At 31.4% G+C, this 13,403-nt stretch overlaps 1 protein-coding gene across 1 annotated transcript; it reads right to left on the reverse strand.

Moving 5' to 3' along the window:
• Positions 1-3,150: 3,150 nt before the first annotated feature.
• Positions 3,151-4,392, reverse strand: LOC104804877. The gene has a single exon (XM_010529240.1). It carries the CDS (start codon positions 4,390-4,392, stop codon positions 3,151-3,153), a length of 1,242 nt encoding a protein of 413 aa, XP_010527542.1.
• Between the last annotated feature and the right edge of the window lie 9,011 nt (positions 4,393-13,403).

A 13,403-nucleotide genomic window follows, 5' to 3' on the forward strand; every position in this document is an offset into this window, starting at 1 on the left:
TAGAAGTATTCAAGGCATCAAGAAGAATCCTTGCAGATTCAGAGATCAAGGTCAATTATGCCAGCAGTAATGTATTAGTCATCACCTACAACAACTCGACTATTTCAAAGGAAGAAATGCAAGCAGTAGCAGATTTCGAATTAGACTTCTATCACTTAGAAGGAAAATTCGCAGGATTAGAAGAATCCATCAAGGAACAGCTCTGCAGCTTCCTGATGAGATATGATGATCACAAATGCACTATCTGCAAAGAACTAAAGGACAAGATGAAAAGGAGCAGCCAACCACCATCAGAAGAGTCGGCAGACGCGTGATAAAAGTTGATAAGGACTAGTGACCATGTAGAATAATATTGTCGGCAATAGGCCCCAATAAAAGATAAGGCTATCAACAACCTTATCACTGTAATCTAGCGTGTATAATTATGTAATGACGCGTGTAAGAGTCGGGCCCCAGCATAAGATTCCATGCTTAGCTGATAAGGGTTCCAAAGTTGTATAAATATGTGATCTCTCCATTCGGAGAAATCAGAGTGAAATAAACAAATCTGTTTCAGAACTCTCTGAAAAATCTCTTTAAAGAGATTTCGATCTTCTGGAGGCCTTTTGATCAGAATATTTCAAACCATCATATTATTCCAGAACTCTGGAAAAAACCGATCAGATCTCCGGATCACCAACAAGAAAACGATCATCACCAACACCTACCAACAGGGATTATTATCTACACAAACGAATCAGGTATGGCATCAACCTCTTTATTTGATAATTTTATACAATCAGATGAAGATTATTTCTTTGATGGAATAATAGATATAAACAAGATAAGAAAGATCAACTTTGATCTTCAGAAAGATGAAAATTTTGAACAAACTATGTTAGAAAGAATAAAGAAGCAACTATCACGAAAGAACATAATAAAGTTTGGGATCATGGTGGGAGAAACACCAGTACCAATCGAACAAACTACAGGAGAACTAATCTTACCGATTATCAACAAAGAACAAATTCTGGAACGGTTGAAAAACTGCCCAGAAAAACAAAGAAACCAAATAGCCTACATACACTGTAGTACTATTCAAATAATTATCAAATCAACATTTAAAGAAGGAATCGATTCACCGATTACCTTCCAGATCAGAGATGATAGATTAACAAACTATACTGAAAGTATTATAGCAGAAGGAAAAGGAAATCTTTCCTCTGGAAAAATTAAATTCAATATCAACATCCAATTAGGATTATCATTAAGAGATAAAAATCTGGATAACTCTATAGTTATTCAATATAAACTAGATCGAACAAATTTTATGGAAAAAGGGAATCATCCTTTCTCTATAACATATCAGATCAACTATGCATTAACAAATAGTCATCATAGTCTGAATTTCAGAAACAAAGATATAATCGAAATAGATGATTTATTTAAACCAGTAATATGTTTAAAAAGACCATTAATACCAACAATTTATTTAATTCTGTGATTGTATTGTTAATTTGTTCTTTTTCTATTGTTTTCTGCATGCCTCTTAATTTACTTTCTATTTCGAAACGTTGTACTGGTTCGTTTAATAATTCGATATTTTTCTTGTATATTTTATCCATTTTATTCGTCAGAATCTATAATATCTCGTATAATTTCTCTTACTGCATTAAATATTGCACTAATCATTTTTATTCTTCGATTTTCTTCATTTAGTTCATTTCGTTCAATTGTTCCGTAAGTTCGTTCTCGAAATATACTTTCTATGGTTTCAACTAATAGTTGTTCAAGATGATCTAGACATGGTAAACTTTCAAGATTTAATAGGGATAATTTTTCGATAAAATCTTCGTTAAAATTCATCTGGTGAGTCTGTTGATTTGTGTTATTGTTTTTCTCAATTGAGAATAATCTTTTTCAGTGTTTTCTTCTATTTATTCCGTATTAAATAATAAAGATGGTGGTTCTTGTATTTTTAGTCTTGGATTCGGTCGTAATATTGATTTATCTTTTGGTTCTGTTGGTATTAATGGTCTTTTTAAACATATTACTGGTTTAAATAAATCATCTATTTCGATTATATCTTTGTTTCTGAAATTCAGACTATGATGACTATTTGTTAATGCATAGTTGATCTGATATGTTATAGAGAAAGGATGATTCCCTTTTTCCATAAAATTTGTTCGATCTAGTTTATATTGAATAACTATAGAGTTATCCAGATTTTTATCTCTTAATGATAATCCTAATTGGATGTTGATATTGAATTTAATTTTTCCAGAGGAAAGATTTCCTTTTCCTTCTGCTATAATACTTTCAGTATAGTTTGTTAATCTATCATCTCTGATCTGGAAGGTAATCGGTGAATCGATTCCTTCTTTAAATGTTGATTTGATAATTATTTGAATAGTACTACAGTGTATGTAGGCTATTTGGTTTCTTTGTTTTTCTGGGCAGTTTTTCAACTGTTCCAGAATTTGTTCTTTGTTGATAATCGGTAAGATTAGTTCTCCTGTAGTTTGTTCGATTGGTACTGGTGTTTCTCCCACCATAATCCCAAACTTTATTATGTTCTTTCGTGATAGTTGCTTCTTTATTCTTTCTAACATAGTTTGTTCAAAATTTTCATCTTTCTGAAGATCAAAGTTGATCTTTCTTATCTTGTTTATATCTATTATTCCATCAAAGAAATAATCTTCATCTGATTGTATAAAATTATCAAATAAAGAGGTTGATGCCATACCTGATTCGTTTGTGTAGATAATAATCCCTGTTGGTAGGTGTTGGTGATGATCGTTTTCTTGTTGGTGATCCGGAGATCTGATCGGTTTTTTCCAGAGTTATGGAATAATATGATGGTTTGATATTCTGATCAAAAGGCCTCCAGAAGATCGAAATCTCTTTAAAGAGATTTTTCAGAGAGTTCTGAAACAGATTTGTTTATTTCACTCTGATTTCTCCGAATGGAGAGATCACATATTTATACAACTTTGGAACCCTTATCAGCTAAGAATGGAATCTTATGCTGGGGCCCGACTCTTACACGCGTCATTACATAATTATACACGCTAGATTACAGTGATAAGGTTGTTGATAACCTTATCTTTTATTGGGGGCCTATTGCCGACAATATTATTTTACATGGTCACCAGTCCTTGTCAACTTTAATCACGCGTCTGCCGACTCTTCTGATGGTGGTTGGCTGCTTCTTTTCATTTTGTCCTTTAGTTCTTTGCAGATAGTGCATTTGTGATCATCATATCTCATCAGGAAGCTGCAGAGCTGTTCCTTGATGGATTCTTCTAATCCTGCGAATTTTCCTTCTAAGTGATAGAAGTCTAATTCGAAATCTGCTACTGCTTGCATTTCTTCCTTTGAAATAGTCGAGTTGTTGTAGGTGATGACTAATACATTACTGCTGGCATAATTGACCTTGATCTCTGAATCTGCAAGGATTCTTCTTGATGCCTTGAATACTTCTAGTAGTGAGTGAGCTTCCAGATCATCTGGAATCTCATATTCTGATGCATCGTCTCTTGAAGGCAAATCTCCTTTTGCCACTCCAAGGTGTATTACAGCCTGAGACTGTATGATCTTGTCTTTTCCGAAGATCGGGATTGAACTTTTAATCTTCATGAAGATGGTTCTTTCTTTTGCGAATCGTTCAAAATAATTCCTGATAATTGGTTTCATCCTTCTTGGGAATTCTTCAAATATTTTCATCGAATCAGTATAAATACTGTCGACTAATCCATGTTGAAGATAATCAAAAGCTAGTAATGGGTTAGCTTCTCCGATGAAGATAGCTTTTGGTCCAGTTCTGGTCATTTTTGGGTAGAAACCCATGGTGGTGTGTTTTTCCTTATAGTCTACTAGGGATGCCCAGTAGGACTGGTATTTCTCGAGGGTGACCTTTTTCATGGCCTCTTTTTCTTGTGTGGTTGGTATTTGGGCTATTCTGGGTATTTTCATTGATGGTAGTTGGGCTTTTGGTTCGGCTGGTTGTTTTTGGGTCATAGTCTTGTAAGATTCGTTTAAGGCTTTTTGGGCTTCTTCTTTGGTCTGGAAAGTTTGGTGTGAAACCTTCTTTCCGTTGGTATGTTGCGAAAAGATCGCGTAGTCTACGTATACTCCTCTGAATGGTCCACTAAAGATAGCGTACCATTTGTTTGGTTTTTCTTCTATCTTGATGTCGGTAGGAAGTGTAACCTGATCTAATCCTTTTGTTGTCTGTTCTTGCTTTTGGTCTTCTTCTACTGGTGTTCCACCAGTTGCTTTTATGATGATGTTCAAGGATTTAATCAACTCCTCCCTCTCCTCGAAGAGTTTTGAGAGATTTTCCTGAATAGTCTTGATCTGATTGTCTTTTTGACTGATCTGATTCTGAATTGCTTTGATTATTCCTTCCATTCTCTTGTTAGAGTGTCTGCAAAACAATTGTTTGCCGACTTAATATATTTAATATATGGTTCATATTGATGCAATTCTAGTTGCCATCTGATTAATCGTCCTTTTTGGAATTCTGGTTGTATTTTATACCTCCAGAACCCTGTTACATATTGTGAATCAGTTCGTAATTCGAACCGAGTTTGTAGGAGATCAATTTTCCATTTCTTCAAGGTTCGAAGACACGCAAGTGTTTCGAGCTCGTGAATTGGATAATTCATCTCTGTTCGTGAGAATGTTCCTGAGATATATTTGCATAATATCGTTTTTTGTTTCTCAGTTTTTGGTACTTCATTATTATTAGTACGACCGTATTGGTCAAGATGGAATAATTCTTTTCCATCCTTTATTGCTAACATGCATCCTGCCCAAACTTCTTTGGATGCATCTGTTTCAATAATCAAGAAATCTTTAATCGTTGGATTGTATAGTCGTGGTAATACCTTGATGTTTTCTTTTATATGTTTTACCAAGTTTGTATCTTGGTTAGACCAAGACCATGGTATTTTATCTGATATCTTTTTCTGTAATTGTTTTCGTTCTTTTGCTAGGGATTTTAAAAATCCTTGTTCAGAAACATAATTCAGGCACCCAAGGAACCTTTGAATTTGTTTTCTGTCTGATAATTCGTTTGGAAATTGTTGTATTTTTTCATGTACATTACTTGTTAGTTCAATTTCTCCATTGTTATTTATTTTTAATCCAAGATATTCAATTTCTTGTTGTACTAATTTTGATTTCTTTTTAGAGATAACTAATCCTTTTTCTTTGCATCGTTCTAGAACAATGATTAATTTTTCAGTGTGTTCTGATTGTGTTCCATTTGTAAATATTATTATATCATCAATGTAAGCTAGGCAATATTCTTCTAATCCATGGAGATTTCTATCCATGAATTGTTGGTATATTGCTGGTGCTTGTTTTAATCCGAATGGAAGAACATTCCATTCATAATGTTTTTGTGGAGGGCATGAAAATGCCGTTAATGGTTTTGTTTCTTCAGATAATCGTAGTTGCCAGTATCCTGATTTAGCATCTAAACTGCTAAACCAGTTTTTCCCTTTTATTCTTTCGAGAATATAATCTTTTCTTGGTAATTTATAACTATTCCCAATAGTTGCTTCATTTAATTTTTTATAGTTTATTACCATTCTTCTTTTTCCTCGTTTTATTTCATTATTATTTTCTACGTAGAAGGCTGGAGCCGAATGTGGACTCGTGCTTTCTCGTATAATACCTTTATCTAGTAATTCTTTACATTCCTTGGTGAATTCTTCCACATCTCTGTGGGTATATTGCATTTTATTTGGTACATTAATTTCATCTTCGGGGTTTTTTAGTTTTATTACTATTAATTCTTCATTTGTATTTTTTATATCTAGTGGATTATCACTACATATATCATCAAGCTTTTGTTCTAGTTGTGTCATACTTATAAATGTTAATCGATTTTTTAGGTCTTCTATAATAGATTTTATTATTTCATTTTTTGTTATTATTTTTGTCGTAACTAGTTCTGATTTTTGGTTTTCTATTTCTGGTGCCTTTAGGCTAATCGTTTTGATCCTTTGTATGAATGGTTGATATAATTTTAGGAAATTATTTCCTATAATTATATCTAATCCAGAATCATGCTGATATATTGTTTTTGCTGGGAATATCTTAGTCTCAATAATTATTGATACGTGTTGAGCCACATACCATATTTCATGAGCTGATTTATCAGCTACAACTATTCGTAATGGTTTTTCTAATCTCTTCCATTTTTTGATGATATTTCTTTTAGCAAAACATAGCGTTGCTCCGGTGTCTATGTATGCTAATAGTTTTTTCTTTTCAATAGTTACTTGTATAAATGTTGCATTAGGGTTTCCTGATTTTAGTATTTTTCTATTCATTTTCTGAATCAGATGATTCAGTAGTATATGCATATATTTCGATATCAGAGTCGAACTCTGAATCTGATTCGATTGGTTCAAAGCCCATATCGTATGCTATTCGTAATATTTCTGTTTCTTTTTTCTTTCCTTTTTTAGGACATTCATTTGCATAATGTCCTTCTTCTTGGCATAGCCAGCATTTACAATTTTTCTTTTTAGTAGGACAATATTTATCTTTTTTATCATAATTTTTCTTTTTATATTGTTTTCTATTCCTGAAGTATTTTTGTGGTATATATTTTTGTTTCTTATATTTTTTGTATGGGATTTTTCTCCATTTTTTATTTCTATTTTTTCGGCGAATAGGTTCACAACCATATTTGCCTACTTGTCCTGATATTGATCCGCAACATAATTTATCAATTTTTGCTTCTTGTTTTCGCTTTTCTTGATTGCATTGAAATAAATGCCAATCTTTTAATGTTGTTATTCTTCCTCCCAAGGTATTGGGGGTTTGTCCTTCGTTTACTTTGTTCTGAAATATAGTTTTTATTTCTTCAGATATTGATAATGGTAGCTTTCCGAAGAATAATTCTTCAGCTACTATTTTCTTATCTGATGTTAATCGATAGTAATGATCTCTGAATTCACAAATAAATGCTTCAAGATAGCACATATTGCAAATTCTAAGATTTACTATTTTCCATAATGCTATTTCAGATATTTGTGTTTCTCGTAATGGTGAATCGGAAGTTCTTCCCAGAAATTCCTCACTTATTACGTCGATTAATCTGATAAATGTTTCCCATGCAGTTGGTCTAAGAATTTTTTCTGCTTTTATTCCTGATGATAGATTTGTTAAATAATTATACACTATTCCTGTTGTTTTATGTTCGAGGTAATTTAACATCTCATGAGGATGTAATTCTCTTAATTCTTTATTAGTTTGTATTAATAAACTTGTTCGATTTTTCCAATCTTCCAATGTTCTTAACGGATTAATTTCACAATCTAGGTTTAATATTTCTAATGATTTTACGTTAAACGTATCGTATTTCGGGGTATATTCGAATGGAACTTTTCTCCAATTATTTTCTTTTGGAATATATTGATTTTTATATAATTCATATTCATAATCTTTATATCCTTGATATTCATCATGTGTTCGTTTCTTAGGTAATGTATTTTCGTTACTAGTTCCTCCCCTCTCTAGATGTTCAGTTTTGACTAAAAAAGGATTGTCGTAAGGACTTTCGTAGGGATTTTCATCACTACTATAGTCTAAGACAATTTTTTCAGTTTCATCCGGTTGCTGTTCTTCGGGTATGCTGAGAGCAGCTAATAATGTTGATAGTTTTTCTATTTGATCATCTAATCCTTCCATTATATTTTAGGTGGTGGTTTAATTCGTAAATTAGACTGATCAATAATAATTAATTCTTTTGTTTCTTTCTTAAAGTGATCTTGTAGATCTTTTATAGTAATATATTTGTTTTGATTTAGTCGCCCAGTTATTTCTTGTAATTGGTCTATTATTTCTAATATTTTTGGTTTTTCATCTTCGTCGGGATTTATTATTTCTTTTCCTTTATTTTTTGCAATAATATTTTGTATTAATTCTTTGGCATCATTAAGTTCTTTTATTATTTGGATTTGTCTGTTATTATAACTATAATTATTCGTTGTTGTGAGTATTTCTTTTATATTTAGTAATAATTCTTTTATTTCAGAAAATGTTTCTCTAATTAATTTTTCTATAGTTTCCTTCACAGTTTCTGTCATCCTATTATTGTTTTAATATATTCCTTTAATTCTTCAGAGTTTTGTTTTATTTCCTTAATGCTTTTTTCTTGTAGATATATTATTTCTTCTAATTTTTTGTTTATATTTTTAGTTTCATCTTGTTTTTCCTGGTTTTGTTCGAATATTCCTATTAATCTTTGTAATTGATTGTCTAAATTTGATTTTATATTTTCAATATTTCTTTTTAATTCTTCGTGATTTTCTGGATTTTGGTGTATGATTCCATAAGAAATCATTTCAACAATATTATTTAGGGTGAATCCTATTTTCTTTATTTTATTTCCGAGATTATGATTAGTATCATCATCAAAGATGGTACCAATATAATATCGGCTTTGATTATGAAGATTTTTTGGTATTGTTATCACTTTTCCTTTATAAGGGAATCCGGGATAACACTCATCTTCATTTGTTAATATTAATGGTAATCCTTTTGAAAAATCAATTTTTTCGTTGTCCATAATCGTTGCCTTGCTCTGATACCAAGTTAAAAAATTTGTCAGACTAATATTTAGTCAGACTGGTCATACCGTTTTGTTTTGGTCATACTCAAATTTTTGGTCAAACTAGTCATTATGGTATTTTTGTAATTTTGTTGAAAATGTTGGTTTTTTGGGAAACCCTAGAGATTCTAAGGTTATGCTTGTTACTCTTGTCATTTTTAAGGTTATTTTTGTTATTTTGCCCAATGAAAGTACACATTCTCCACAATTTTATACAATAAACTAATTATTATTTCTTTAAATATTAATTAAAATTTTACATTATATATATATTTTTTTTAAAAATTGTAGCTCAGGGATCAAAATAATTTTAATAAATGTAAATTAAGTCATAAAAAAAGTATATGTTACGGAATAATCAGATTAAAATCCGAAAATAAAACTATATCGGCAAAATCTTGAATATGATTGGGTTAGTTGTCAGTGTCAAAGGGGAGATGAATCAAGATCCCTAATCTAATGTTAGAATAACATTAGACATGTTCTTCAGGGAGAAGATCCATCGGTGGGTCCACGTGGCGTATATTTTCCATTTGGCAACTTTTCATTGGCCATCGGGTTTTATCGCTCTTTGCACAAATAAGAAAATACTCCGTTTCAAAATAATTTTTGTTTTAGGTTATTTCACATTTTTTAAAAAAAAAGAGAAAAAATCGCATATACCCTTATTTAATGATAAAAACAATGTTATCATTAATAATTTATTAGAATTTGATAGGGATAAAATCAGAAACTATTATAAAAAAATGTTTTGAAAATGTAGAGTGACAAATATTTTAAAACATGAAAAATAATCTAAAACTACAAATATTTTGAAACGGAAGGAGTACATCTCTAGATTTTTTTTAACGATAAATGTTATATGTAAAATGGTAGTACAGAAAAGATGAGAGATAGCATCCTAGATACAAGAGCAAAATCAAAATAGCAATTAAAGAAGAATGAGAATTAAACCAAAACAGTTACGAGTGAATAAAGTCATAACTAGAGAGACATACGATGTGTGCCTAACAGGTGGTCAGATGCCGGATGATCAGAGTTTCAAAAGTCTACTTTTTCCCTTTCGAACTTTTCCGATTAATGTAAAGTTTAAAGGGTCTAGTAGAATTTTGGCAATATGAGAAGGTAGAGTACGGTGGGTTCTTCAGACTGTAGCAATAGTGGAGGAGCAAGCTCGTAGGATTCTTTGTGCTCCCGCAATTAGGTCTTCGTCTGAGTCAATACAGATGAAATATTCATAATTTTTCCCACATTTTCTAAAACTTCGATGAACACAAATTATGAAGTATTCGTAATTTTGTACCAATTGATATGCTGGACTATTCATACATGAATGTACATGCATGCACGCTTAACTCTATTAACACAGTAAATACAAAATATATTTCCATGGTTTCTGATCACAATATTTCTGGAAAACACGTAGGTAACTACTATATATATCAAATGTACGTTGAGTAAGCATATCATTCTATAAATAGAAATAGCTCACGACCATCCTCAATATATATATATATATTGAGAGAAAGAGATTCCGTGGATCAATTTAAACATCGCGTTGGCGATATAAAGCAGGCGACGAAGTATACGTAGTATCTTCTTATTGTTGGCCCTAGAGGTGGCCAATTCGGGTTTCGGTTCGGTTATTTCGGTTATAGTAAAACTATAACCATTCGGTTTTTATATAAACTTCGGTTCGGTTATTTTTCGGTTCGGGGTTCTATTCGGTTTCGGTAAAAAGTTCAGTTTTTCAAAGAAATTGTCGATTTTTTTCTCGGTTTTTTTGGTTATTTTTTATTCGATTCGGTTTCGGTTTTTTCGGATTTAAGGAAATCATAACCGTTCGGTTTTGATATCGAATACGATTATGTCTTATTCAGTTCGGTTCGGTTTGATTATTCAATTAATAACCGAAATAGCCACGCTAGTTGATCCATGCAAGTGGGAAGAAAAACATATTAAGTGTCAAGGATCTATATATATATATATATATATATATGTAAATTGTCAACTTATACGTCGCCGTCAATTATGGACCCAAACCCCATCCTAATTTAGTATATTCCCAATGAATATTGGCCGCTGATATTTAGGGCTCTTATCTTGACGGTTAAACTATGAGATTGCATAATTTTATGGATTAACCTCATATTCGATGGTGCGTATATGACATGATCTATTAGATATTAATGATCAAATTCGTTAAAGATATATATAGTTTGAACCACCTTATTTTGATTGGGTATTATTCCCTTTTTTTGTCACACATATTGTGCACGCACAAAATAATTTGACCATAAATAAATAATATTCGATTTTTATTTAAATATAAATATACATAACGAATAGAAAGGAAAACATTTTTTGACTAAATAGTAAATAATTCTAAAAATATTTTATGCACATGTAAATATACATAATTATGTTATTATATATATTTATGATAAATATATATAATTATATCTTTATGAACGATTATTATTATTTATAGGACTGAGTGGAAAAGGGATATATGAAATCTAACAAAAAATGGATTGAATTAGATGGTGTCTTCTTGCCTACCTTATACTTTTCAACACGTTTATTCATGGACTTATCTCTTTCGTTTCATTATTGCCATTAAATCGTGTATATGTATAAATTATTTGTTTTGATAACTGATAATGTTATCCACAACCACAATCGTGGTCACAAAAGGTCATTGGTATTAAAACCTTAAACCGAAATATTCTGTAATTTGATTAATTTTAAATTCATTAATTATTGATAAGTCAATGAAATATTCTAGAATACATTACCATTTAAGTTATGCAAACTGCCCATAATACTTATAACCCAAGACATTGGCTCCTTTAGGCTCCTAGCATATATGTTTGAGATTCATTAGCATAATTCATATGTTTGTGAGTGTATAGTCCGTTTTTATTTACTAGTTGCGATCTATATATATATGAATATATCGCATCAAACTGCGCGATTATATATATATATATATATATATATAATAACCAATGCATACATCTCCACTTATAGTTATATTGTTTGGATTTTTTTTTGAATTTAGATCACATGGAAACATTACAAAGACAACGTTTATTCGACGAATACATTTTAATATCCATATTATTTGTATTATATATCTTGATATTTAGTTTTTGCACATATTTAAATACGTCACAGAATACATTTTACTATTTTATTTTTTGTTGACATTTTTTTAATGAAAATTACCAATGCAATTGGTAAGAACTGATGGACCATCACCATCTTAGAAATAATATGTTATGATTATTATATCGACCACCTTATTGAAAATTAATGGCGCATGTTTTGGTAGTGGATATTGGATTTAGTCTATTTCGTAGATATGCCTTATCATTTCTAGTCCTTTCTTGTCAATCCAGTAATTTAACTCAACAATATAACAAATTCATATTCATCAAATCCTAATTGTACTTTTAATCCTAAAACGACCAACAGAAAAAGTCAAAACAAACCTAATTAGGCGTGGCAATTTAGGACATAACATGCCCTTCGACGAAGACAACCCGTCCGTTCATATCTATGAACTGAATTCTCGTTTGATATAACTTAGTGCAGTCTAACAACAATTATAGTTTTTTTTATAACGTGGAAATCCGCATTCACTATCTTTCAGATTTACACTGGATAAATTCTCTCTCATATAATAGTCTGCAAACCACATGAGATATGTAAATCAATCTAAATTGATCATAACTGACCGACTCACTGAAATTAAAAGACTTAATACTCAACCAACTCATATAAAGGTTTTCCATCAATTATAGATTGCCATGATGATGATGATGATGATGATGATGAAATATATATGTATATATTAAAGATTTTGTTAGAAATCTTTATTAGCATGCAGGAGATTAGATCGAAAGAGGAGAAGAAGAAGTTGGGTTCATAAAGAATATGCAAAAGAAATTCTTGTTGTGTATATTCATAATATAGTCTTTACATAATATAGATTTTTTCAATGTTTATAAAAAAAGAAAATACGTCAGAGGAAATATAGTTTTTATACAATAAGAAAAGTTTGCCATGTGATAAGAGTCAATCAAGGCTAAGAAATAAATCAGGAAGAGTTCACTCTGATTCATCAGACCTTCCATTTGATCTTGAAGTTTCTCTCGGTTGCTTGTTGATCAAGGAAGCAATATCATTGTCTTGTGTTGATTGATTGTCTTGGACATGAGTTGTAGTTCGGTTATCTTCAACACATTCCCCCAAGATTGGTCGACAGTATTCGGTAAGACTAATCTTGATGAGAACATAATTGAGAATAAGTGAGCTAGTCGCCTTCGTAAAAATGTCGGCAAGTTGATGTCTACTTCGCGTCTACATTGGTGATATTATTTTGTTTGTGATCCTCTCCCGAATAAAGTGGCAGTTAACCTCGATGTGTTTTATCCTTTCGTGAAAAATAGAGTTGGCAACAATATGTAGGACGACTTGATTATCGCAATGAAGAGGAACCGGTTAAGTGGTTTCAATTCCAGGATCCTTCAAAAGTTGTTTCAATCATATGATCTCACTTGTGGTGTTCGTCATTGCACGGTATTCGACTTCTGCACTTGACCTTACTACAACAGTTTGTTTTTTGCTCTACCACGTGACAATGTTGCCTCCAATAAATGTACAATATCCGGTCGTAGACTTCCGGTCCGTCCTGTCTCTGCCCCAATCTGCATCACAATATCCAACGATCTCCGTGTATTTGTTGTTCCTCATCCATAACCCCTTGTTTGGCGTGACTTTG

Source organism: Tarenaya hassleriana, unplaced genomic scaffold (genome assembly GCF_000463585.1).
Source record: "Tarenaya hassleriana unplaced genomic scaffold, ASM46358v1 Cleome99, whole genome shotgun sequence".
NCBI lineage: Eukaryota > Viridiplantae > Streptophyta > Magnoliopsida > Brassicales > Cleomaceae > Tarenaya > Tarenaya hassleriana.

Coding starts and splice junctions, on each gene's coding strand:
- LOC104804877 (XM_010529240.1), bottom strand. CDS start 4,392: ATGGAAGGAATAATCAAAGCAATTCAGAATCAGATCAGTCAAAAAGAC.